Consider the following 27,658-nt stretch of genomic DNA (forward strand, 5'->3'; position numbering starts at 1 on the left):
GGGCAGTGGTGTGGACCTGGCTCAGGGTGTGTCTGCACTGCAAATAAAAGCCTGCGGCTGGCCTGTGCCAGCTGACTTGGGCTTGGGCTGCAGGGCTCTTTCATTGCAGTGGAGACTGCCAGGCTCAGGCTGCAGCCCTGGCTCTAGGACCCTCCCATCTCTGAGGAGTCTGGCCCTGGAAGTCTGAGCCCCGCAGCCTGAGCCCCGCAAGCCAGTCCTGCATCCCTGAGTCGGCTGGCATGGGGCAGCCATGGGTGTCGAGCTGCAGTGTAGACATACCCTAAGTACACACAGCTGCCTGGGAGGCCGTGGTCAGTACAGCCCCATCTGATTAAATGGCACCAGTGCACAGAAAGGCCGGGGACCATCAGAATGGAGGGATCAGAGAACACTGCCAGTGGGGAGGGGACATGTGGCAGAGCTGCCCCATTAGTAACCCAGGTCTGCCCCTCAGGCTCCATTCCATGGATGGGGCCAGGGAGCAAACCAGGTGTTTCCTTCCCACTGTGGGTGTCACTACCATAAAAATAACTGACCTGCCCATGCTTGCAGAGGTATGTCACCAGTGATTCAGTGCGACAGAGGAACCCAGCCCCTGTGGTCTAAGATTGTCCATGCCCGGTACTCCCTGAAGACGAGATGATGAACAATGCGAATTCAGCGGGCACTGCTTTGGCACACGATACTTGTGCTGTCCCACTCCTCCTTGCTACTCCCACTGCATTGACCGTGTCACTGCGGTTTGTCTTGCAGGTGATAAATGCAATAGAGCAGGATTATCGGCTGCCCCCTCCCATGGACTGCCCCAACGCCTTGCACCAGTTAATGCTCGACTGCTGGCAGAAGGACCGGAACCACAGGCCCAAATTCGGGCAGATTGTCAACACGTTAGACAAAATGATCCGAAACCCCAATAGCCTGAAAGCCATGGCACCCCTCTCCTCCGGGTAGGTATCTCTTCTGTCGCCTCTGAGCGTCTCTTTCAAACTGAGCTCCATCAATGCCAGGTACCATCAATGTCCACACCAGACTGTGAAATCTGAAGGTATGCCTGGGCATTTCCATTATTTACAGGTAGCGGTGCCTTCCAATGGTTGGAGCGGATGCACCTCCCTTTGGTCGGGATTAACAGTGCGTATGTCCTCCTCTGTAACATGTCCCGAGCCATGCGTTACAAAGAAAACTGGGAGAATACAAAGAGGTTTCTACAGGCTTCAGCTCACTGGGCAGCATTTTTAAGTTCTCTTAGAAAACCAAGGACCCAGGTTCTAGTCCAGACATTGACCTTTGCCAAGTAATGGATCCATTACATGGCTCGAGTTCCTGGTGAGCATGTGTAGAAGATATCCTGGGGAGGAGACAGTGTCAGAAATCCAGATACTGTTTGTGACAGTGGGCTGCCTTTTCAACCTGTCACGGCCCCGGCGTCGGACGAAAGGCCCTTGATAACAGGGTGGATTTGCAAAAAGCTGAAAAGGAAAAGGGAGGCTTCGTTTCTTTTACAGAAATAACCGAACTTTCCCAACTCTGATTTTGTGTCATGAGGGAATAGCTGGTACTGGGGCTGGGTATCTTGCTTGGGGAGGAGAGAGAGGTTGGCCCGGAGCTCTGTGCTGGGTCAGAACCAGGAAGAAACCTGAGCTGGTTCAGTCAAGGAGCTAGAGCGTCCCAGCCACTATTTGGGACTTCTGCAGCTCCCTTACTTTTGTTTTTTCTTTCTTTCCTGTGCCCCAAGAGCCCCCAGCTCCCGTCCCTGGGAGGAAGTGCTTGGCTAGCCCTCCTCGTAGCCATCTAGCCACTTAACCTCACCAGGCTCCCTGAAGGAGCAAACAGACTTTGGCGCTTCCCAGGCAGATCTGTTTGTCAGTAACAATACGAACTTCACAGGCACTTGGCCCCTTCTAAGAGCAAACCAAAGGGAGTGAGCCCTGAGACAAGGCAGATTTTAATGAGCTGAGGATATCTGCAGCCCTGCAACATTCGTCCTCATTAGTGATTGGCCCTGGAGGGAGCTTGCTTAAACGCAGGCGCGGCCAAACGGCTAGCAGTGCGGGCTGGCACCAGCATACAGTCAAGTACAGCCTTGCTGCTCTGACAAATACATCTGTGAAGAGCTAGAAAGAGGGTGCTGGAGCCAGAAGATATTGTGTAGACGGGAGACGAAAGTGTGGGTAGGCAGTAGTATGTGAGTGACTTTGCAGATGCTACTGACTTGTCATTATGAATTGTTATCCTCACAGGTCTGCTTTGTTACAACTAAAACTAGGGATCCCCTTTAGGGGTACAACAATTCTATTAATTTCTACTGCATCTCTGAGCTGAGCTCCCCAGAGCCCTGTGCAGACATGCCTCTCAACCCCACCCCCTGGAGTTCAGTATTATAGAATCATAGAACATCAGGGTTGGAAGGGACCTCAGGAGGTCATCTAGTCCAACCCCCTGCTCAAAGCAGGACCAATCCCCAATTTTTGCCCCAGATCCCTAAATGGCCCCCTCAAGGATTGAACTCACAACCCTGCGTTTAGCAGGTCAATGCTCAAACCACTGAGCTATCCCTCCCCCACAAGGGATAGTGTCCCCATTTCACAGATGGGGAAATTGAGAAAGAGAAGGGACGCAATGTATTCACGACCACATAGTAAATCAGGGATAGAACTGGGGATAGCACTCAGATCCCCATCATATGCTTAGATTAATAGAGTTATCTATTCCAAGGCCAGAAGAGACCACTGTGATCATCTTCTCTGACCCTCTGTGTAACACAGATCATAGGTCATTGCCAAAATAATTCCTAGAGCATATCATGTAGAAAAAAATCCAGTCTTGATTTTAAAAGGGTCAGTGATGAAGAATTCACCATAACCCCTGGTAAATTGTTCCAGTGGGGGTTAATTAGTCTCACTGTTACACCTTATATCCAGTCTGAATTGTTCTAGCTTCAACTTCCAGCCATTATGTTTCATCATGGTATATCGTTCTCTGCTAGATTCAAGAGGCCATTGTTAAATATTTGTTCCCCATGATAGATCTAAATTTGAGCTGCTAAGGGGAAGGGAAGGGTAACATTTTATCCAGCCCCACAGCTTTCTGTACTGTTGGTCCACGCTTGGGTAAAGTCATCTACACAGGGACAGATGATGAATGAACTTGCTGCAGGGGCATTCCAGGGTTTGCCCCACCTTCCACAGCCAACAAAGGGTAAAGAAAGCCCCTCACAGGCTGCCACTAACTTCTGCTCATTTTCGGTCTCTCTTCTTCAGGATTAACCTCCCTTTACTGGACCGCACAATCCCTGATTACACCAGTTTCAACACAGTGGATGAATGGCTGGATGCCATCAAGATGGGCCAGTACAAGGAGAGCTTTGCCAGTGCCGGCTTTGCCACCTTTGATGTGGTGTCACAGATGACCATGGAGTAAGTGCCAATAGCAGTGGTTACAAACCAGACGCAAAGACCTCAGGATTCTTGCAACAATTGGCCATTATCAGATTTGAGGTTTCTGAGCTTTATATTAATCTTATCGTTACGCAATATTAATAATTTTTTGCCAGAAAAAGAAAACAATCCCCCCAATCATTTCTAATCTTTTCTATTCCTGCTTTTCCTCATTAATCCACGGGCTGAGTATCTGTCTACTAGATATTTCTACACCGTTCATCTCCATGCTATCCGATTGGTTTTCTCCCTCCTATGAAGATGCAGTTCTGCATGGGGTTCTCCAAACCCTGTAATTAGCACAACAATGTCAAGGGGGAACAGTAAACATTACAGGCGGGCACAAGGCAGTTCTTCTGCCACTAGGGGGCACTTTGGGATGCCATGATCCTAATGGATTCATTGCTGACAAGATTTGCATATTGCATACAAGTCGCTCCCTGAAGAAGGACTCTGAGAGCCAGGATGGTATCCCGTTCATTCCAAATAACCCTGCACACATCTGAAACAATGGTATGCCCCCCACCCCCATCCAACAGTAACAACAATATAGCAGGCTCTCCAGAGACGAGCAGGCTGCTGAAATGCCAGCTCCAGTGGGCTGCGGGCTGCTGGAATCCCTTAGGGCCTCGATGTGTCTATTAAAAGATTTGTGGCCAGGTGCATCAAAATTTGGAAGCCCTGCGGAGACAGTGGAATTAATGACCCATGCGGTAAGGCTGTCTGTAAGCACTGGAATGCTTTGTTTTCTTATGGGTCTGGGGCAGGGCAGCCTTCAGGTGAGCACACGTACAGCTGATGGTCAATCGAAACCCATTCAGCCAAACAGCCAAACTGACCTTTTCTGTTTGGGGGTTTTTTGTTTTGTTCTTCACCTGGAAATATCTATGGGACCGTTCTGAACGTGTCCATGTATCCACAGCAGCTCCACGACTGCTAGAGGTGGCTTATGAAGCCTACAGGCTGAGCTTAGAAATGACGGTAACAGGTGCCCTAGGACAATCAGAGCAACTGAAGGAGGGCGAGAGGGAGGCTCTGGGTAGGGAAGAAGCACTGGTACACAAGCTGGGGAACACAATGTCAGCACTGTGACCCCACAGCTCTGCCAAACAGGTGACTGGGGGTTGCAGTGTTTCCAATAAAAACATACCCAAATTCAGCCTTCTCCAAGTCTCTGACTGGGCCAAAAGAAATCTGATGAGGTTCAATAAGGATAAGTGCAGGGTCCTGCACTTAGGACGGAAGAACCCAATGCACAGCTACAGACTAGGGACCGAATGGCTCGGCAGCAGTTCTGCGGAAAAGGACCTAGGGGTGACAGTGGACGAGAAGCTGGATATGAGTCAACAGTGTGCCCTTGTTGCCAAGAAGGCCAATGGCATTTTGGGATGTATACGTAGGGGCATTGCCAGCAGATCGAGGGACGTGATCGTCCCCCTCTATTCGACATTGGTGAGGCCTCATCTGGAGTACTGTGTCCAGTTTTGGGCCCCACACTACAAGAAGGATGTGGATAAATTGGAGAGAGTCCAGCGAAGGGCAACAAAAATGATTAGGGGTCTGGAACACATGACTTATGAGGAGAGGCTGAGGGAACTGGGATTGTTTAGCCTGCAGAAGAGAAGAATGAGGGGGGATTTGATAGCTGCTTTCAACTACCTGAAAGGGGGTGCCAAAGAGGATGGATCTAGACTATTCTCAGTGGTAGAAGAGGACAGGACAAGGAGTAATGGTCTCAAGTTGCAGTGGGGGAGGTTTAGGTTGGATATTAGGAAAAACTTTTTCACTAAGAGGGTGGTGAAACACTGGAATGCATTACCTAGGGGGGTGGTAGAATCTCCTTCCTTAGAAGCTTTTAAGGTCAGGCTTGACAAAGCCCTGGCTGGGATGATTTAATTGGGGATTGGTCCTGCTTTGAGCAGGGGGTTGGACGAGATGACCTCCTGAGGTCCCTTCCAACCCTGATATTCTATGATTCTATGATCCTATGATTCTGGGCTGAGAAGCTGCAGATGACCGTATACAGAGCTGGTTGCTGAGTCAGTGGATTTGAAACGTTTCTTGGGGATGGTTCAGTTTTGCCGAAGTTCTGACTTTGCCCAGGCAGGTTTTGAAAGCTGCCGAGTTCCCCACCAGGTTCGCTTCCTGGGTCCTCAGCAGCCTGCCTGCCAGGTTGCTGGGGGGGCCCGCACTTCCAGATCCCATGGCTCCAGGAAAGCCTGCCCCACCCCTGCAAAGACTGGGGAGGCTGGGAGCTGAGGGTTTTAGAGATGCCTATTTTGGATCTTGTGGTGCAGTAAAGGGTGCTGGGAGTCTGAGCGGTATCTGTCAGTGCAGGAAGGGAGGGAAGGTCCATGTAGAGCCAGCACCCAGAAGTCATAGAATCATAGAATATCAGGGTTGGAAGGGACCTCAGGAAATCATCTTGTCCAACCCCCTGCTCAAAGCAGGACCAATCCCCAATTAAATCATCCCAGCCGGGGCTTTGTCAAGCCTGACCTTAAAAACTTCTAAGGAAGGAGATTCTACCACCTCCCTAGGTAACGCATTCCAGTGTTTCACCACCCTCCTAGTGAAAAAGTTTTTCCTAATATCCAACCTAAATCTCCCCAACTGCAACTTGAGACCATTACTCCTTGTCCTGTCCTCTTCTACCACTGAGAATAGTCTAGAACCATCCTCTTTGGAACCACCTCTCAGGTAGTTGAAAGCAGCTATCAAATCCCCCCTCATTCTTCTCTTCTGCAGACTAAACAATCTCAGTTCCCTCAGCCTCTCCTCGTAAGTCATGTGTTCCAGACCCCTAATCATTTTTGTTGGCCTTTGCTGGACTCTCTCCAATTTATCCACATCCTTCTTGTAGTGTGGGGCCCAAAACTGGACACAGTACTCCAGATGAGGCCTCACCAATGTCGAATAGAGGGGGACGATCACATCCCTCGATCCGCTCGCTATGCCCCTACTTATACATCCCAAAATGCCATTGGCCTTCTTGGCAACAAGGGCACACTGACTCATATCCAGCTTCTCATCCACTGTCACCCCTAGGTCCTTTTCTGCAGAACTGCTGCCGAGCCATTCGGTCCCTAGTCTGTAGCGGAGCATTGGATTCTTCCATCCTAAGTGCAGGACGCTGCACTTATCCTTGTTGAACCTCATCAGATTTCTTTTGGCCCAATGCTCCAATTTGTCTAGGTCCCTCTGTATCCTATCCCTACCTGCCACCGTATCTACCACTCCTCCTAGTTTAGTATCATCCGCAAATTTGCTGAGAGTGCAATCCATACCATCCTCCAGATCATTTATGAAGATATTGAACAAAACCGGCCCCAGGACCGACCCTTGGGCCCCTCCACTTGATACCGGCTGCCAACTAGACATGGAGCCATTGATCACTACCCCTTGAGCCCGACAATCTAGCCAACTTTCTCCCCACCTTATAGTGCATTCATCCAGCCCATACTTCTTTAACTTGCTGACAAGAATACTGTGGGAGACCGTGTCGAAAGCTTTGCTAAAGTCAAGAAACAATACATCCAAGGCTTTCCCTTCATCCACAGAACCAGTAATCTCATCATAGAAGGCGATTAGATTAGTCAGGCATGACCTTCCCTTGGTGAATCCATGCTGACTGTTCCTGATCACTTTCCTCTTGTGTAAGTGCTTCAGGAGAGATTCCTTGAGGACCTGCTGCATGATTTTTCCGGGGACTGAGGTGAGGCTGACTGGCCTGTAGTTCCCAGGATCCTCCTTCTTCCCTTTTTTAAAGATTGGCACTACATTAGCCTTTTTCCAGTCATCCAGGACTTCCCCCGTTTGCCACGAGTTTTCAAAGATAATGGCCAATGGCTCTGCAATCACAGCCACCAATTCCTTTAGCACTCTCGGATGCAACGCATCCAGCCCCATGGACTTGTGCACGTCCAGCTTTTCTAAATACTCCCTAACCACCTCTTTCTCCACAGAGGGCTGGCCACCTACTCCCCATGCTGTGTTGCCCAGCGCAGCAGTCTGGGAGCTGACCTTGTTTGTGAAGACAGAGGCAAAGAAAGCATTGAGTACATTAGCTTTTTCCACATCCTCTGTCACTAGGTTGCCTCCCTCATTCAGTAAGGGGCCCACAGTTTCCTTGGCTTTCTTCTTGTTGCCAACATACGTGAAGAAACCCTTCTTGTTACTCTTAACATCTCTTGCTAGCTGCAGCTCCAGTTGTGATTTGGCCCTCCTGATTTCATTCCTACATGCCCGAGCAATATTTTTATACTCATCCCTGGTCATTTGTCCAATCTTTCACTTCTTGTAAGCTTCTTTTTTATGCTTAAGATCCGCAAGGATTTCACCGTTAAGCCAAGCTGGTCGCCTGCCATATTTACTATTCTTTCGACACATCGGGATGGTTTGTCCCTGTAACCTCAATAGGGATTCCTTGAAATACAGCCAGCTCTCCTGGACTCCTTTCCCCTTCATGTTAGTCCCCCAGGGGATCCTTCCCATCAGTTCCCTGAGGGAGTCGAAGTCTGCTTTCCTGAAGTCCAGGGTCCGTTTTCTGCTGCTTACCTTTCTTCCCTGTGTCAGGATCCTGAACTCGACCAACTCATGGTCACTGCCTCCCAGATTCCCATCCACTTTTGCTTCCACTGATAATTCTTCCCGGTTTGTGAGCAGCAGGTCAAGAAAAGCGCCCCCCATAGTTGGCTCCTCCAGCACTTGCACCAGGAAATTGTCCCCTACATTTTCCAAAAACTTCCTGGATTGTCTATGCACCGCTGTATTGCTCTCCCAGCAGATATCAGGAAAATTAAAGTCACCCATGAGAACCAGGGCGTGCGATCTAGTAGCTTCTGCGAGCTGCCGGAAGAAAGCCTCATCCACCTGATCCCCCTGGTCCGGTGGTCTATAGCAGACTCCCACCACTACATCACTCTTGTTGCTCACACTTCTAAACTTAATCCAGAGACTCTCAGGTTTTTCTGCAGTTTTGTACCTGAGCTCTGAGCAGTCATACTGCTCCCTTACATACAGTGCTACTCCCCACCTTTTCTGCCCTGCCTGTCCTTCCTGAACAGTTTATAACCATCCATGACAGTACTCCAGTCATGTGAGTTATCCCACCAAGTCTCTGTTATTCCAATCATGTCATAATTCCTTGACATCACCAGGACCTCCAGTTCTCCCTGCTTGTTTCCAAGGCTTTGTGCATTTGTATACAGGCACTTGAGATAACCTGCTGATCGCCCCTCATTCTCAGTATGAGGTAGGAGCCCTCCCCTCACAGATGTTCCTGCCTGTGCTTCCCCCCGGTATCCCGCTTGCCCACTTACCTCAGGGCTTTGGTCTCCTTTCCCCACTGAACCTAGTTTAAAGCCCTCCTCACTAGGTTCGCAAAGATGCTCTTCCCTCTCTTCGTTAGGTGGAGCCCGTCTCTGCCCAGCACTCCTCCTTCATGGAACACCATCCCATGGTCAAAGAATCCAAAGCCTTCTCTCCGACACCACCTGCGTAGCCATTCATTGACTTCCACGATTCGACGGTCTCTACCCAGGCCTTTTCCTTCCACGGGGAGGATGGACGAGAAGACCACTTGCGCCTCAAACTCCTTTATCCTTCTTCCCAGAGCTACGTAGTCCGCAGTGATCCGCTCAAGGTCATTCTTGGCAGTATCATTGGTGCCCACGTGGAGAAGCAGGAAGGGGTAGCGATCCGAGGGCTTGATGAGTCTCGGCAGTCTTTCCGTCACATCGCGAATCTTAGCCCCTGGCAAGCAGCAGACTTCTCTGTTTTCCCGTCAGGGCGGCAGATAAATGACTCAGTCCCCCTGAGGAGAGAGTCCCCGACCACCACCACCGCCTCCTTCTCTTGGGAGTGGTGGTCGTGGAACCCCCAACCTCAGGACAGTGCATCTCATGCCTTCCAACCAGCGGAGTCTCCTTCTGCTTTCTCCCCCCAGACGTATCATCTGGTCCACTCTCCGCAATGGTACCTGTGGAGAGAACATGAAAACGGTTACTTACCTGTGTCTGCGTTGCTGGTACCTGGACATTCCCCCTTCTTCTTCTGGAGGTCACATGTCGCCAAGCTTCCTCACTGGCCTCTTGGCTCTGCTGTGCAACCTGCTCTAAATCTTTAGAGCTTTGTGCCCGTAGAAGCATATCCTGACTTTTGTCCAGAAAATCCTCAGATTCTCATATGCAACGCAGGGTCGATATCTGTTGCTCCAGACCTTCGATCTTCTCTTCCAATATGGATACTAGCTTGCACTTTGTACAGAATAAGTCGCTTCTGTGGAAGAAAGACAAACATGGCATATCCAGTGCAGGTCACAATAGCTGAACCCCTCCCCCCCCACCATATCACCTTCCTACTATGAGCTTCCTCAGAGAAGCTGGCAAGATGTAAGCCTCACTGGGCTCACTCCAGGCGAACTCCCAGAACCTGCTCTGCTGGTTCGCTGCCGCTCAGCTGGTTCGCGGAGCTCTGGCTATTTTTAAACAGCCAGGCTTCCCTGAAACAAACAAACAGACACTCCTAATACCCGCCCCCTGCAGGCTACCACCCAATCAGGCACTCGCTCAGGCTTTCAAACTGCCCTCCCAGCAAACACGCACTCGGATGCTCACTCAGCAAACACGCACTCGGATACTCACCAATCCCAGATTTCCTTCGGGATGTTAGTGCAGAGGATGCTGTCTGAGAGTCTGGGGAATGCCAGGGCTGCTGGGGCCTTGGGTACTGCTGTGTTGGGAGTCTCCCCATTGGGCTGTCTCAGAAGGCGCAGGCAGAGGGCTGCTTGAGTGTGCGCAGCCTGCTCAGCTGGCTGCTCTCCTGCCCCCACTCACCGTTGGCTTGTGACTGGAGGTAGCAAAGGGCCAGTGCAAGCTGCCCTACGTGGCTTCTGTGCTGGAGGAATGGTCCTGCAGTCCCTTGCCTCACGTGTTTGGCCCCAGCATGTCCAGGCGGTGGTGTGACAACAGTCGAATGGAGAGCATCTGATTTACAACAGGGAATTCACCATCTACAGTAATATGTCCTTTGTAGTGCCAGCCCCCTGCTTCCCTGGGACTTGTGTAGAGCCTCAGGCATAGAATTCACAAGCATGACTTTTTCTGATAAAAACAAATCCCCTAATAGCCAATGGTTCAGGCCGTGGAAATCCTGGCCAGGAGAAATAGACAGGATTAGCCGGGGGACAGGAGCCTCCTTGCCCCCACTGGGGATGCAGCAGCTTGGCAGTGACCACAGATGGTTCCTGTCCGACAGCCAGCCATGCAGCAACTTGTGTGAAATGAGCTGCTGGCCCCAGTCCTAGTGGGAAGGTCCTGGGTGCCCACACACAAAATCTTCAGCATTGGCACTAACTTGCCATCCTTGTTGGCGCTCCCCTTAGAGACGCTAAAGAGCAAAAGCCCGGCTGTCTTAGAGAAGGATCCCTTGGGATGGAGCTGAGGTACAATATGATGCACAGCCCAGGCAGCTTCCATCAGATTCATGTATGTGATGGCAATGGGACCCATCAGAATACACAGACGATAATAAACATGAATACTAATGTAATGTTTTCCATAAAGAGACCTCAAAGTGCCTTGCAAACAAAGGTCAGTGTCATGATCCCCATGTTACTAATGTGAAAACTGAAGGACCAAAATGTGATGAGAGAGCGAGATGACATAAGAACAGCCACACTGGCTCAGACCAGCGGTCCTTCTAGCCAAGTGTCCTGTCTTCTGACAGTAGGCAGTGCCAGGTGCTTCAGAGGGAATGAACAGAACAGGGCAATTATCGAGTGATCCATCCCCTGTAGTCCGCTCCCAGCTTCTGGCAGTCAGAGGCATAGGAACACCCAGAGCATGGGGTTGCATCCCTGACCATCTTGGCTAATAGCCATTGCTGAACCTATCCTCCAGGGCTGTCAGTCCTCCACCTTCCATCAGCAACAAATTCACGTCATTTGTTGCAGTTCAGTGATTTGCAGAGCTCTGAACATGGGAATGAGCTGTTAGTCGTCAGTTCTGAATATAGTGTGTGGCATAGACCATCTTGGGCATACTGCAGCTACCTAACAGGAAGTGCAGAGGCTAGGAGAAGTAGGCTAGGGAGAGACTTAGAGACAGACAAAGTACCGGGGCTCTGAGTGAGAGACAAAATCCAGTTTAACCTGTTACATTTCTGTAGTAATAGTTTAATAGAAGCAACCCTAAGACTCCCAGCTTCCTCAAGAAAGCTCTGCAGATGCATGTTCAGCATATGGGTTTGTTCTGTGTCTGAACAGGGTTCCTTACTGGCCTTTATTGTGTATTTGTTTTTATTCCAAAGGGACATTCTGCGAGTCGGGGTCACTTTAGCAGGCCATCAGAAGAAAATTCTGAACAGTATCCAAGTGATGCGAGCACAGATGAATCAGATCCAATCTGTGGAGGTTTGATGTTCACACGTCCTCACACTCCTCTTCCTCAAGGCCCTTCTCCCCTTTGCCCCTGTACGTCCAAGCTCCAGTTCTTGAGTGTTCTGCATTCACCATAGACAGGCAGCTGCTCTAAGGATCATGGCAACAGGAAGAAACATCCTGACAACAAAAGGTTGCCAAGAGCTTCTAGAATTTAAGCAATGGAAAAAGGGAACAAGGAAGACAAATATTTTGGGGGAAACTATGAAATATTTTTTAAAAATAATAATAATAAAGCAATGGCATTTTTGAAAAGGGCTCTGAGATCCACAGGAGTCTCCAAAGGGAGATAAAAGAGCAGATCCTTTCATTTTCTTCCTGCACAAGGCTGCTTCAGCAGGCCTCAGACACCTCTGGAGCAAAGAGACTTTGTCAAGGAGATGAAAGCCAAGTGAAGACATGGGAAGCGCTCCTCCGTTTCTCCCTTGGGATGGTGACTCTGGGGTTATCCTGCAGCCAGCAGTCATCCCCGAAAGCCCCCAGCTGGCAAATCACAGGGAGAGAGAGAGAGCTGAGAAGTTCTTGCCATGTAATGGACCAAGCGCATCTGAAAAGTGGCAAACTTTTGCAAAGCTGAAGATTTTTGTAAAATAAACAAACTGAGACAAGAAGATTCTTTTTTCCTGCAGATGAGCAGGAACCTTGAACCCACTGGGAGTGGGGGATGGGGAAACCAATCCTTTTTAGAGCTCTTATTTTCGCTTGACATGGAACGGTTTAGTGAGTGACGCGTTTTCCAGAGGGTCTTCCCATCCACCCCTCCAATGGCATCATTGTCTCATACATATCATATGCACAAGACTTTTAGTGATCGCCTCACTAGTTGCCAATGACCTTTTCTCAGAAGACTTCCCAAGTACAGTATGTAGTAGTTTTTGATTACAAATGCTGACGTGTCCATTTATTTTTCTGTTGTCGTTGTTTGGAAATTTGTCCTTTGACCTTGTTTGTTTACAACAATTTGTGGTTTGGGGAATGGATTTTGTTTTTTGGTTGGTTGGGTTTTTTTATGAAAAGGAACTGACATTTCCAGGCTTCGTATCTCTCCAGAACTTGAACCTTCTCCCTGTGGAAGGAGAATTGCAGCTTACTGACTAGACAATACGCCAAGGGCAAGATTTTTTATATTCACATTTCCTCCTGTTTGCTCGTTAGTTATTTTGTAATTTCCATTGCCTGACAGCTGTTTCTAGCTGCTGGGTGTCTGGCTGAAATAACCACCTGCCCAGCTGGGGCTGCTGCTGCAGGGCAGGGCAGGGTTATGGAGGGGTTTGTGGATGGGGAAAGAGGGGTCATTCCACAGCTCATGATCAGAGCCCTTTGGAGACGCAGGACTGTTTAGGGAGGTGAGACCCGAAGAGTTATGCTGATCCTACCAGCTGTGAGAAAAGAAGGGGTGGGGGGATGCACTAAGGGCAGCCGCCAATATCCTGGCAGAAGGTTTCTCAGAGTGGGGACGCTGTCACAGGCCAGGCTGTAAATCATTCACTGTGATACCTAATGCCGTGTGGCTGCTCTCTATGCACTCAGATGCTCAGCCCCTGCCTCAGGAGCTGCTTCACGTGCCAAAGGCTTCGTTCTCAGCCACCACATCTAGGGGAGGCCAAAACAGCAAAAGCGAAAACTCGTGAACAAATAGGTCTGGCCAAGTGCCCACAGCAGGCAGGTTCCTCCCCAGACCAAACCAGCCGACCAGTCAGTCAGGGGGGTTATAAAGAACTGACACAGAGGCTTTAGTTACAGAACAAACCCCTGGACACTGGACAAATCGTAGGGCAGTGCATGAGCGCAAATGCTTGCATTTGCTCTTGGAGCTTTCATCATTCTGTGTCCTTCTGGGCATGTGCGGTATCACTCGGCATTCCTCAGGCTGCGCCCAGGGTCACCATGTCTTTCATGGAGGAACACCTTTGCTTTGCAGCAGTACAGGGCCTTGAAGACGTGTTCACAGGGAGCTAGTCTGGATTATTTTCCAGTGGCTGAAGCCAAGAGGGCAAAGCATGTGCTGTGAAGAGAATCCTATGTGTGGCTCACCCTCCTGGGTCACGCAGGCTTGTACTGGAGTCTTTATAAAATATGTAAAGCCCTGTACAAAATACTTAACGTTTTCCCCTTAAGATTTGACTGGGAGACAAAACATGGCTGAGAGACAGGTCCCAGTGAGCTTTGGGTCACCCCTCTGCTCAGCTCTGTTCTCTCTGGTGTGTTTGGTGCACAGCTACAGCAGCAGGAGCCTGAAATGCAAAGTCTGCCTCTCAAGGGTCCGTTCATCTGAAATGTGTCTAGACACTGGGGCTGGTTTTTACATGGCCTGATGGCCAAACAATCACTGGTATTCTGGGGACCTCTGTAGCTGGGCCAGGCCGTAGTTCTCAGTGACCTCCGTGTCAATTCAGAGCAACTGCTCTGAAATGAATGGCACCGCTCCAGATTTCACGGAGAATAGAATTTGGCCAAGTCTCTGATGATTGGGGTGAGAAAGAAGCAATGGAAGCAGACTGAAGTAACGCCAGGCGTGCTTAGGCTCCTGGGGGCCCGGGAGTGTCAGCTGTCTGTTCTGCGTTCTGACACACAGTCCAGTCAGTCTTTATCTGTGTATTCAACTGGTGTGTGTGTAAACGGGCCCTGTGTTTAACAAGCAGCATACCTGAGAACTGTGTGATCTAGCGTTACAGGATTGGCACACAAGAGACAGTGTGTCAGCTGGAACATTCCTAGTGCTTGCCAGGGGCGTACTGGGAAAATGGAGGCCTCTCCGCACAGACTGTGATAGATGGGTGAGCAGAGCATCAGAGAGAAATGCTTCCTTACTGCAGCTCTCTCTTCCACTGCAAGCGCTACATTTTAACACGGGAGAGCTCATCAGTGTCGCCCAAAGGTATCGGACGAGGCTGCTCAGTGCCATCCCCAGGGGACGGACGCACAGGGCTGTACTAAATCGTATAGCCATAGTCAGCCAGCTGCTATGTGAACAAGGAACGCTTTTGAGTGCGAGGAGAGCTGCCTCTGTAAAAAACCCACCAGCAAATTCCAATGGGGCAACCATCTGGAATGATCACATGATGCGCTTGCGTTGGCTTTCCCAGACAATGCTTGACTGTTCTGGGCCACCCATTACATGCTTCCATGAACTCAGTAGGAGTGATGGCCATGCTGCAGCCCTCACAGTCGGTCACCTTCGGACAGGGCTCTGGGGAGAGCTTATGATCGTGTCCACTGGGCGATGTTCTGCCTTGATGCACTAAACCTGCTCTTCACCCGCCAACTGGCATTATGCACATCTAATTGCCTGACCCCACCCACTGTGAAAGAAAGGATTGTACAGAGCAGTGGATGCCGGAGTTGGCCTGAGCGGTGGCAAGGCAGAAAGGTGCATCGTCATTTCTTCCCTGGACCAAAAATCACACAGTGTCAACCCAAGAAGTGCATGTTTTCTGGTCTGTTAATGCCAGGCGTCACGGTGACCGCTTACCTGGGACGAGCGGAGAATGAGACAGAAATGGAAAGAACGAATAATGCACCATTTCTCTCTGCAGCTCTCCAGCTGAGAACATGAGGAGCCACCGTCCAACATTCCTCACCCGCCCCCTTGCCTGGTAATGCTTTCGGAGGTAGGGTCTGCTCCTAGGAAAGCAGAGAGCCACTGGGGTGACTTCAAAACAATTGCATTTCATGGGTGTAAAACATACTATTGTGAAACATTCTTATAGTGGCAAAAATCAGCTTCAAACAGAGAGCAGGTAACAAGTGAAAAAGTAACGTGGACACTGTGACACAATGGAGTGGTGGTGTGTATATCTTTTAGCAATTTCATCTTGCTGAGTTTGTCAGTCAGCTTGTTGCAATTTGGCTGTTTCCCTCCAGCCGTCCAGCCCAGCTTCCAGATCTAGGGTTTTCTTCCTCCAGCTTCTTACAGTCCATCTTCCAGCTGCTACAGCCTGCCTTGCATCAGTAATGATGGTGTCTGGCAGGAGAATTTAAGTTGGAATTCCAAAGTTATGTTGAAAATAGCAATAAAAATGTCAAGCAATGACCCACCCATGGTGTCGATACCATAACTGAGCAGCAAGGACCAGAAAGAGTAGGATGGAGGGTGCTGATGCCAGGGTACCAGAATCCCAAGGGTGTCATATTTAACAAGTTTCAAAGTAGCAGCCGTGTTAGTCTGTATTCGCAAAAAGAAAAGGAGTACTTGTGGCACCTTAGAGACTAATAAATTGGTTAGTCTCTAAGGTGCTACAAGTACTCCTTCTCTTTATATTTAACAAGCAACTCTTAGCTTTCACCTCCAGCTCTGTAAGTTGAATTAATGGCTAAGAGCTACTTTGGAGTAAAAGAAAAATAAACTCGGAAGCACTTTCATTATAGCTCTGCCATGAGCACTTGCTTCCTCTCAGCCACAGTGGAGGATGGAGATATAGGGGCCGTTGGGGGTGGGTTCACCATTCAGGGATTCATCTTTTTGTCTCATGTCTCAAAGATAAGAAACTGTGGGCCAGATCCTCAATTGCTGTCAATGGACAAAACGCCATTGAAATCAAAGGGGCTGTGCCAACTTACGTCAGCTGAGGAGTTGCTCAGTTAGGTTCTTTATGTATTCTGAGCACTTACCCACCAAATAGTGACCAGTAACTTCCAGTACTGGGGCACCCCCAGGAGCTAGGTGCGTGTTGCTCACAACAGCATTAGTTCATTGTATAGTGGTATCAGTTAATTGTCGTAGTACACAAGTGAAAGGGCTGGTTCCTGCTCTCCCTTACACTTGTACACTAGGGTAGCCCTGGTGGCTTCACTGGACTAGCTCAGATTTACACCAGCGTAAGCAAGAGGAGACCCATTTGCAGTAGAGCAGATAAAGTAATCACCAGTGCAAGGCAAAGAGGAAAGCAGTGATCACCTTGTCACTTACACAGTCACTGCATGGAAAACTATTGTAGAAGATCACAGTCTAGCTGGGATGGCAGGAGTAACCCGCAAGGCTGGATCCATCTAGAGTGTAAAACAGAGCCGGGGAAGAGGGAGGAAATCACCAGTACGGGGTTGTTCCAAAGGTGAGGTATTTTTACAGCTGAACGGAAGGGGGTGTTTTATCAATGTTTGGTCCTAAATGTGGCAGGAACGCATCCACCCATACGGCAGTCCATCTCTTGGGTCTGGGCTGTTCTGCCAGCAACAATGGATCACGTCTGCTATCGAGGTTAGCTTCACTGGCCGTTCCTGGGGAAACACCCCAGAGAGGCTGAGGAGGGACAGCTTTTCCATTCCTCTCCTTTGCTCTGTATTCCGAAGGGGGCCTGTGTGGAGCCAGAGTCCTCAGATTTGGAGAGCTCGGTTGTGCCTGCTCCTGATTGCCTGCCTGAGATTGGGCATCAGAGGAAGCCCGATCTGTGGCGTCGTAATCATCTCCACAGCCACCAGCAGGTGCTGCAGCACAAAAGTCGATGCTGACTTGGGCGAGTGATGGTGCTGCAAGTTTCTCTCTCACACTGGTGTCCTTAGTAACAAATAATGCAGGGAGAGAACTAAAGGAAACCTACAGGGCAGGATGGCAAGCGATTTGGAGTATTTCGTAGGTCGTCTCTGGGGAGTGCAGGGGTGAAAGATGGTCATGGAGGCAAAGCCCATCCTTCACCCGTCACACAAGAGTGCCAGTGCCTATCAAAGCGCAGCCCCTGGCGTGGATGGGTGGCTGAGCTCACTGCAGAAGGGACTGGCCCATGTTTGCTTCTGTCCTATTGTAACCTGCAGCTCAGGGCATGAAAATGCAAAACGAGGCCTTGGGGGAATTCCTGAGGGAAGCAAGAAGCTGCCCTGTCAGTCTGTGTGTGACCTCCGTGGAGCTGGTCTGAGCCAGGGGCCCAGCCCAGAGGGCAGTGAGGGGGTAGTATTATCATTGTGTCTCTGATTGCTGCACACAGATATTTTCCTTTGGAATAGCTCTGTGTGCGCTTGTGCAGAGACCCCTGCAAGCTCCACGTGGCGAACCAGCTGCAGGCAGCGCCCCCATCTGGCAGGTTCATGCAGGTAATGCTGCGCTGTCCTGCAGGGGGTGATGGGCTCACCCTGCCAGCTGGGGAGATTTGAAGGCTCCAGGCCTGGCTGCTGGGAGGCGGTGAGTGCTGGGGTGGAGCTGTGAGCTGATCTGGCACTGAATGCCTCCCTGGGGGAGGAGCCAGGGAAGGAGTTAGGGGACTCCTCGCAGGGTGTCACTTCTGCCAGACCCCATCTGTAGCACCCTGCAAGGTGCTGTGAGGTAGAGAAGGGAAATGGTGCTGCCTGCCACCTCCTCCGTCTCCAGGGCAAAGGCTGGTGCCGTTTACATCCCCAGGCACTTTCTTGCATTTCCTTTTAGCTTTGACTGGTCCCGCTGCTGGGCAGTCTGAACGCCCACCTGCCCCTGTCATCACTCCAGCCAGCCAGGCACTGAGGTGCTACCCAGCTGGGTGAGGAGCCCTCCTTCATTAACTCTGCAAAGCCCTGGCACTGGGAGCGGTGGGTGGGAACAAACCTCGAGCTTTAACAGTGTTGCCAGCTCATGAGTTCACTGTGAGTCTCACAATATCTGGTGGGTTTTTTTAAAGCCCCAGCTTCTGGAGTGCTGGGATTATGAGAGAATCTGGGCTTTCCTAAAAACAAAGGTGCAATTCCTAGTTTTTATCTGTGGAGAAGCATTGTGACAGGTCACCCCAAAGCCATGGAGAGAGACCCCAAAGCTGTGAAAGGGGACCTCAAAGGCACCACACTAGCAGGCAGAGCCAGACCCAGCCCTGAGCATTTATTCTAATCTCAGGATTGCTTAAGGCCCATCTCATCAGCTTTCACCACTTGGGACTGGCAGTGCCTGGGACCATAGTGCCCAAGGGAATTGGGCAGGGCGGGTGGGGCACCAGCCCAGGGAGTGGGCAGCACAGCACCCCCAAGCAGGCATAAAGGGGGTCTGGTAGGAAAGGGTTTTTCTTTTCTTTTTTTAAGGAAATAATTTCTAAGGGGTGAGGGCAGAGAGGGCCAGTCTGAGCATGAGGTGGGGCTCCCGGTCAGGGAAGGGGCGAGCAATTCAGAGTGACACCCCAACCCCCAGCCATTCTGACATGTCAGAACTATACAAGGGGCTGGGTAAAGCTGGACAACAAAATTCAACTAAACTTTTTTCCATTGAATAATGGGGTGCTCCAAGGAAACTTACTGGTTTCAAGAGAAATTTTGTTGTGAAGGTTTCTCAGGTCTAGGATCCAGCTAGATATGAGAGCGAGTGAGTGACACCCCAGAACAGCCAGTACCCCTCACCTAGCAGCTGGGAGAATCAGGCAGAACCAGGTTTGAAAACAGCTGTCCCACAGCCCAAGCAAGTCCCTAACTGCCATTTTATAAGGGGCTCATTTACATTCAGAATTGGAATTAAATCAAAATTCTAACCCCCAAAATGTCTTGCAAAGCGGAGTGGTTTTCTGCCCAGCCCAGTGTCTGAGGCTAACCATGAGTCTGGCTTCTCTGGGGTGGATCCTCTGCCACCGAGCTCCCTGCAGCTCTGGAATCGGCTCCAAACTTTTCTCTGCCTTGGTTAATTTCTCTTTATGGCCTCTCCTCCCTTTATAGAGCTACCACAGAGCACACAGGTGTTGATGCAGTTCAGGCCAGGCCTGCACACCGCTAGGAAAGCAGATGGAAGAGTGAAGCCAGGTTGCTTTGCCCCTGAACCATAACAACCTCCGTGCCCTGGCTCCCTGTGCTGCCCATCCTCTCCGGGAGCAAGTTGCCCTGGATGACGGGTCTGCAAGGAAGCTTAAAGGGGTGTCAGGATAGCAGGGCTGATGCAGCTTGTTTTAAATATTATGCACCTGTTGGCCCTTCGCAGCCACTGCTGTGCCACAGGGAGGGGCCCTAGCCCATCAGGCTCCCCATGGACAAATGAGCAGACTGTCCCAGCCACCTTGTAAACAGTGATCCATGTTCTTGGGAGATGAATTATTGAGCACTCCCAGCTCTAACATGGGCTTCTCCTGCGTGACCCCAGCACAGCTAAGCCCTCTTGCTTCCCCACCGCCTGGTCAGGAGCAGCGTGTGGGGAGCAAGCGTGCTGCAGGACTTGGTTAGTCCCAGCGTGAAGGATCCTGGGATCAGGCCCTGCATGCTCTTTACTGTGGGATGGGTCGGTGAAAAGGGCAGCTTGCTGGTCGAGCAAAGAAGCACAATCTGAGTGTATTTTTGGGAAGTGATGCAATCCGTTCCCTGAGCCCAGGAGAGTGGGGAGCCGTGCGAGTGATTTAATAGTTAAACCTAGGATTAGGTGTTAGGTCCCTGGGTCTTGTCCCGGCTCTGTGACCTCGTGCAAGTAATTTCTCCTCCCTGTGCCTCCAGAGTGCATTGAGCTTAGTTAATTAATCATGTTCTTTGCCATCTTCCATTAGATGCTTTAGAAAGGCAGAATATTGTACTAAGAGCCTTGACTTGCTTGTAGCAACCATCTTCTAGACATGAGCACCTTGCTTTGAGCAGCCACAATTCCTGCTGATCCCAGTGAGAGCTGGGTTTCAATGCACCTCTCAGGGTGAGGCCATCAGACTTGTCTTGAATGGTCCCTAGCAAGTATTGCGGGCTCCAGAGGGCATCGTTGTTCTCTGGGATACAGGTGAGGAGCTCAGTGAAGGTGAGCAATAATTATGAGCCTCAAGACCTCAGTGTAACGTAGAGTGGGCTGGGTTGGGCGACTCAACGTCCTTTTCTGTAGCACTACACACAGTCTCATATCTCAGTGCGCGTCTGAGAAACCGCAGAGAGCAAACATCCCTCTCCATTTACCAGAAAGGCAGCTATTGCGACCAATATCATTCCAGAAGAATCTGCAGCTGTCCCTGCTGCTGGACTTCTGCGCCCAGAGCCAGGATTGGCAATGCAGAGGGGAAACTACCTGCCCTCATATAAGGAAATCCTTCAATGCATATCTAGATAACACCGTAGGGAGGCGAAGAGCCATACGGTAGTGGAAAGGCTGGCTGAGTGTAATGGCAATGTCTCTGCTTGCCTGTTAGCATCTACATTCAGCAGATGCTTCCATATGATCCGTACTATGCTGGGGATTTTCCCTTTCAAAGAGAGGTGCTGAATAGCTCTAGCCTGTGATATGTTTGAAAGGCTTACAAAGAGGTGCTGACATTATTCCGGAACAAGGTGTTTGTGGCTGAAAGTCCATTTTGCTGTGTTCCTAGTTCATCTGTTGGCTCACAAGGTGGTTAATAGTCTTTGTTTCATCACAGAACCTTGTGGCTCAGTGTGCGAAGCCCTCATTGGGAGGGAGAGGGACCCTTCGACTGCCCAAGACAAGTAACTAATCAGTATTCCATCTGCTCATTAGCCACCCAGCATTTGCCTCATGGAGTGACCTTGTTATCTGGTGGGCCCAAGGGGAGTCCCAATCCTGATTACTTGCTCTGTCTCGCCCTCGTACATTGGCTGTGGCCCTGTGGACAATGTAATGGTTTTCATGACAGTATTTGTATTTTTTTAAACGTGAATGGGGAGATAGTGTGCAGGTCCTTGTAACACAGGGGTGTGTGTCTTCCATTCCGACCAGGGCTTCCCCTGGCTTCGTCAAATATCTTTGGATGTTCCTCAGAAAAAAATAAAATAAATCGGATGTATTTATAAACGAAACAGAAACCTGCTGCTCCAATGCCTTTGTAGGAGTATTTTTAACACAACATTTTTTCAAAATAAATGTGAATTGTAACGTTTGAAGCATTTGCTCTTGGTTTTCCTTCCTTGCTCCTCTTCCAACTTTTGCCCTCCTCAGTAATATTGCTCCAGTGTAAATGCTGAACTAGGGAACCACAAAAGGTATTGGTCCCTTAGAGAGACACACACAGAATGACTGCATACTGCATGCCTGGGAAATATCCTTATGATCGATCGATAGATTAGATTAGATTAAATTAAAATTAGTAGCACCATGCCCTCGCCTAAGTGTAAAGTGATGTAGGCTGTTAATTTGACAAATTCTACTATTTTCTCTGCGACTTTTCCACAAACAGACTTTGATTTATGAGAGTTTGAGTCAATGGATTGTTTGTAAACTAGTGACTTTGACAGCTCACTGTTCATTATTCCTGGTATGTGATTGACCATTTAAGTTACATGGAGGTTCTGCTTCCTGCTGGGATGGCTGAAACATTTATAAACAGCAGGAGGAAAATCAAGGAGAGCCCAAACGGTCTGAGTGGACACTCCACATGAAAAGGGCTGCATGTGCGGTCATGAGATTTCACTCTCCATCAACATCCCTGTAATCAACAAAAGTGGCCTGTACTAAAGTTCACAGTAAATTAGTGACAGGTTCACAAATTTAACAGAAGTGAATTCGCTGTTTTTATTTGATTGAATGCTCAGAAATAGTTCTCTGCAGCGTTCAGCTCACAGGAGAAATAATGCACACGCTAAGGCCTTTTCTACACTACAGAGTTAAGTCGTCTTAAATTACATTGACGCCGGTATGCTGCTTTAATTATATCAGTTGTACACATCCACACAACGCTCCTTGTGTCAGTGGAGTGAGTCCAAAGTCAGTGCTCTTGCATCAACAGAGAGCGCGTTGAATCGTGGGTAGCTATCCCACTGTGCAACTTGCCTCCCGCGGCCGCTGGGAGATCTGGGAATGGATCGCAGTGTATCACGAGGGCGTGCTCACCGTCCCATGATGCAATTCTTTCCATGCCATCGTTCCATGGACTTCCGACTTCACTTTGTGTCATTTTATATCAGTCCCTGTAAACTGTGCACCCACCATCTCTGCCTGAAAGCATGGATCCTGAACTGCTGGCCAGTCTGGTGATGAGTGTTACGAACACAACACGGCTGGTCCTGCAGTATTTCATGAGCTGGGAAATAGAAAGTGAATCTGTATTGTCTGTCCTGCTGCATGCAATGGAAAGAAACAAAGATTGCTGCTAGCATTCACGGAGCAGCTGCACACAGTGGACTGTCTGTACTGGGCTCAGGAAACAAGCGCTGAGCAGTGGTTGTATCCTATGACTGGAGAATTGCAAATATAGTTCTTATATCTAAGAAAGGAAAAAATTATCTGGGAAACTACAGGTCCATTAGGTTGACCTTAATTGTATGCAGGGTCTTAGAACAAATTTTGTAAGAGAACGTAGTTAAGGACATAGAGGTAAATAGTAACTTGGCTGAAATACAACATGGTTTCACAAAAGGTAGATCGTGCCAGACCAAGCTGATCTCTTTCTTGTAGAAGATAACTGATTTTCTAGACCAAGGAAATGCAGTAGATCTAACCTACCTGGATTTCAGTAAAGCATTTGATACCATTCCACATGGGGAATTACGAGTTAAATTGGAGAAGATCGGAATTAATACAAGAATTGAAAGGTAGGTAAGGCACTGGTTATAGGGCACACTAGAAAGGGTCATTTTAAAAGGTGAACTGCGAGGTTGGAGGGAGGTCAGTAGTGGATTTCCTCAAGGCCTGGTACTAAGACCAATCATATTTAAAATTTTCATCAATGACTTTGGCATAAAACTTGAGTGTCCTAATAATTCTGCAGATGACACAAATTGGGAGGTATTGCCAATATGAAGATCTGGATGACCTTGAAAACTGGAGTAATAGAAAAGGGATAAAATTTAATAGTGCAAAGTGCAAGGTCATGCACTTAAGGACTAACAACAATAATTTTTGCTATAAACTGGGGATTTATCAGTTGGAAGCGATGGAGGAGGAAAAAGACCTCAATGTATTGACAGGTTTCAGAGTAGCAGCCGTGTTAGTCTGTATCCGCAAAAAGAACAGTAGTACTTGTGGCACCTTAGAAACTAACACATTTATTTAAGGATAAGCTTTTGGGGGCTACAGCTCATTTCATCGGATGCACAGAATGGAACATATAGTAAGAAGATAGATAGATAGATACAGAGAACATGAAAAGGTGGAAGTAGCCATACCAACTGTAACAGGCTAATTAATTAAGATGAGCTATTATCAGCAGGAGAAAAAAAACTTTTGTAGTGATAATCGAGATGCCCAACTGCCTAACCCATTCCAGTGCTTCACCATCCTCCTAGTGAAATAGTTTTTCCTAATATCCAACCTAGACCTCCCCTACTGCAACTTGAGACCATTGCTCCTTGTTCTGTCATTTGGTACCACTGAGAACAGTCTAGATCTCTTTGAAACCCCCTTTCAGGTAGCTGAAAGCAGCTATCAAATCCCCCCTCAGTCTTCTCTTCTGAAGACTAAATAATCCAAGTTCCCTCAGCCTCTCCTCATAAGTCATGTGCTCCAGTCCCCTAATCATTTGTTGCCCTCTGCTGGACCCTCTCCAATTTGTCCACATCCTTCTTGTAGTGTGGGGCCCAAAACTGGACACAGTACTCCAGATGAGGCCTCACCAATGCCGAATAGAGGGGAATGATCACGTCCCTTGATCTGCTGGCAATGCTTCTACTTATACAACCCAAAATGCTGTTAGCCTTCTTAGCAACAAGGGCAAACTGTTGACTCATATCCAGCTTCTCAAAAAGAAAAGGAGTACTTGTGGCACCTTAGAGACTAACCAATTTATTTGAGCATAAGCTTTCATGAGCTACAGCTCACTTCATTGGATGCATACTGTGGAAAGTGTAGAAGATCTTTTTATACACACAAAGCATGAAAAAATACCTCCTCCCACCCCACTCTCCTGCTGGTAATAGCTTATCTAAAGTGATCACTCTCCTTACAATGTGTATGATAATCAAGGTGGGCCATTTCCAGCACAAATCTAGGGTTTAACAAGAACATCTGAGGAAGGGGGAGGGGGTAGGAAAAAACAAGGGGAAATAGGCTTGAATAGAGACTGGGAGTGGCTAACTCATTATGCAAGGTAACCTATGTTAATTGTATCCAATTTGCAAATGAATTCCAATTCAACAGTCTCTTGCTGGAGTCTGGATTTGAAGTTTTTTTGTTGTAATATCGCAACTTTCATGTCTGTAATCGCGTGACCAGAGATTGAAGTGTTCTCCGACTGGTTTATGAATGTTATAATTCTTGACATCTGATTTGTGTCCATTTATTCTTTTACGTAGAGACTGTCCAGTTTGACCAATGTACATGGCAGAGGGGCATTGCTGGCACATGATGGCATATATCACATTGGTGGATGTGCAGGTGAACGAGCCTCTGATAGTGTGGCTGATGTTATTAGGCCCTGTGATGGTGTCCCCTGAATAGATATGCGGGCACAGTTGGCAACGGGCTTTGTTGCAAGGATAGGTTCCTGGGTTAGTGGTTCTGTTGTGTGGTATGTGGTTGCTGATGAGTATTTGCTTCAGGTTGGGGGGCGGTCTGTAGGCAAGGACTGGCCTGTCTCCCAAGATTTGTGAGAGTGTTGGGTCATCCTTCAGGATAGGTTGTAGATCCTTAATAATGCGTTGGAGGGGTTTTAGTTGGGGGCTGAAGGTGACGGCTAGTGGCATTCTGTTATTTTCTTTGTTAGGCCTGTCCTGTAGTAGGTGACTTCTGGGAACTCTTCTGGCTCTATCAATCTGTTTCTTCACTTCCGCAGGTGGGTATTGTAGTTGTAAGAATGCTTGATAGAGATCTTGTCTGGAAATGGCCCACCTTGATTATCATACACATTGTAAGGAGAGTGATCACTTTAGATAAGCTATTACCAGCAGGACAGTGGGGTGGGAGGAGGTATTTTTTCATGCTTTGTGTGTATAAAAAGATCTTCTACACTTTCCACAGTACGCATCCGATGAAGTGAGCTATAGCTCACAAAAGCTTATGCTCAAATAAATTGGTTAGTCTCTAAGGTACCACAAGTACTCCTTTTCTTTTTGCGAATGCAGACTAACACGGCTGTTACTCTGAATCCAGCATCTCGTCCACTGTAACCCCTAGGTCCTTTTCTGCAGAACTGCTGCCTAGCCACTCGGTCCCTAGTCTGTAGCAGTGCATGGGATTCTTCTGTCCTAAGTGCAGGACTCTGCACTTGTCCTTGTTGAACCTCATCAGATTTCTTTTGGCCTAATCCTCCAATTTGTCTAGGGCCCTTTGTATCCTATCCCTACCCTCCAGTGTATCTACCTCTCCTCCCAGTTTAGTGTCATCTGCAAACTTGCTGAGGGTGCAATCCACTCCATCCTCCAGATCATTAATGAAGATATTGAACAAAACCGGCCCCAGGACTGACCCATGGGGCACTCCACTTGATATCAGCTGCCAACTAGACATGGAGCCATTGATCACTACCCGTTGAGCCCGATGATCTAGCCAGCTTTCTACCCACCTTATAGTCCATTCATCCAGCCCATACTTCTTTAACTTGCTGGCAAGAATACTGTGGGAGACCATGTCAAAAGCTTTGCTAAAGTCAAGGAATAACACATCTACTGCTTTCCCCTCATCCACAGAGCCAATTATCTCATCATAGAAGGCAATTAGGTTAGTCAGGCATGACTTGCCCTTGATGAATCCATGCTGACTGTTCCTGATCACTTTCCTCTCCTCTAAGTGCTTCAGAATTGATTCCTTGAGGACCTGCTCCATGATTTTTCCAGGGACTGAGGTGAGGCTGACTGGCCTGTAGTTCCCAGGATCCTTCTTCTTCCCTTTTTTAAAGATGGGCATGACATCATCTGGGACTTTCCCCGATCGCCATGAGTTTTCAAAGATAATGGCCAATGGCTCTGCAATCACATCCGCCAACTCCTTTAGCACCCTCGGATTCAGCGCATCCGGCCCCATGGACTTGTGCTCATCCAGCTTTTCTAAATAGTCCTGAACCACTTCCTTCTCCACAGAGGGCTGGTCACTTCCTCCCCATGTTGTGCTGCCCAGTGCAGTAGTCTGGGAGCTGACCTTGTTCATGAAGACAGAGGCAAAAAAAGCATTGAGTATATTAGCTTTTTCCACATCCTCTGTCACTAGGTTGCCTGCCTCATTCAGTAAGGGGCCCACACTTTCCCTGACCTTCTTCTTGTTGCTAACATACCTGAAGAAACCCTTCTTGTTACTCTTAACATCCCTTGCTAGCTGCAACTCCAATTGTTATTTGGCCTTCCTGATTTCACTCCTGCATGCCTGAGCAATATTTTTATACTCCTCCCTGGTCATTTGTCCAATCTTCCACTTCTTGTAAGCTTCTTTTTGGTGTTTAAGATCAGCAAAGATTTCACTGTTAAGCCAAGCGGGTCGCCTGCCATATTTACTATTCTTTCTACAAATAGGGATGGTTTGTTCCTACAACCTCAATAAGGATTCTTTAAGGCTCTCCTGGACTCCTTTCCCCCTCATATTATTCTCCCAGGGGATCCTGCCCATCAATTCCCTGAGGGAGTCAAAGTCGGTTTTTCTGAAGTTCAGGGTCTGTATTCTGCTGCTCTCCTTTCTTCCTTGTGTCAGGATCCTGAACTCGACCATCTCATGGTCACTGCCCCCCAGGTTCCCATCTCCTTTTGCTTCCCCTATTAATTCTTCCTGGTTTGTGAGCAGCAGGTCAAGAAGAGCTCTGTCCCCAGTTAGTTCCTCCAGCACTTGCACCAGGAAATTGTCCCCTACACTTTCCAAAAACTTCTTGGATTGTCTGTGCACCACTGTATTGCTCTTCCAGCAGATATCAGGGTGATTGAAGTCCCCCATAAGAACCAGGGCCTGTGATCTAGTAACTTCCATTAGTTGCCTGAATACCCCAGTTACAGTTCAAAGTATGTGCGATCAGTTCCCATTTGGGCCTTGGAGCAGTCCAGTCAAGGCTCTTCAGGACTAGTGCCTGGGGTGCCCGCT

The 27,658-nt window shown here is 48.7% G+C and overlaps 1 protein-coding gene across 4 annotated transcripts in view; it reads left to right on the plus strand.

Annotated features, from left to right (window-relative positions):
• The window catches only part of EPHB2 (EPH receptor B2), a 273,181-nt gene extending 251,572 nt beyond the window's left edge, over positions 1–21,609 (plus strand). For all 4 annotated transcript variants that reach the window (XM_048824896.2, XM_048824899.2, XM_048824897.2 and 1 more), the window contains exons 14-16: positions 754–947; positions 3,261–3,416; positions 11,748–21,609. In XM_048824896.2, the coding sequence (XP_048680853.1) occupies positions 754–947; positions 3,261–3,416; positions 11,748–11,856 (459 nt within the window). In that variant the 3' untranslated portion in view covers positions 11,857–21,609. The remainder of the gene's footprint in view (positions 1–753; positions 948–3,260; positions 3,417–11,747) is intronic.
• The last annotated feature ends 6,049 nt before the right edge of the window (positions 21,610–27,658 follow it).

The sequence above is a fragment of the Caretta caretta genome, chromosome 18, assembly GCF_965140235.1.
Source record: "Caretta caretta isolate rCarCar2 chromosome 18, rCarCar1.hap1, whole genome shotgun sequence".
In the NCBI taxonomy this organism is placed as follows: domain Eukaryota; kingdom Metazoa; phylum Chordata; order Testudines; family Cheloniidae; genus Caretta; species Caretta caretta.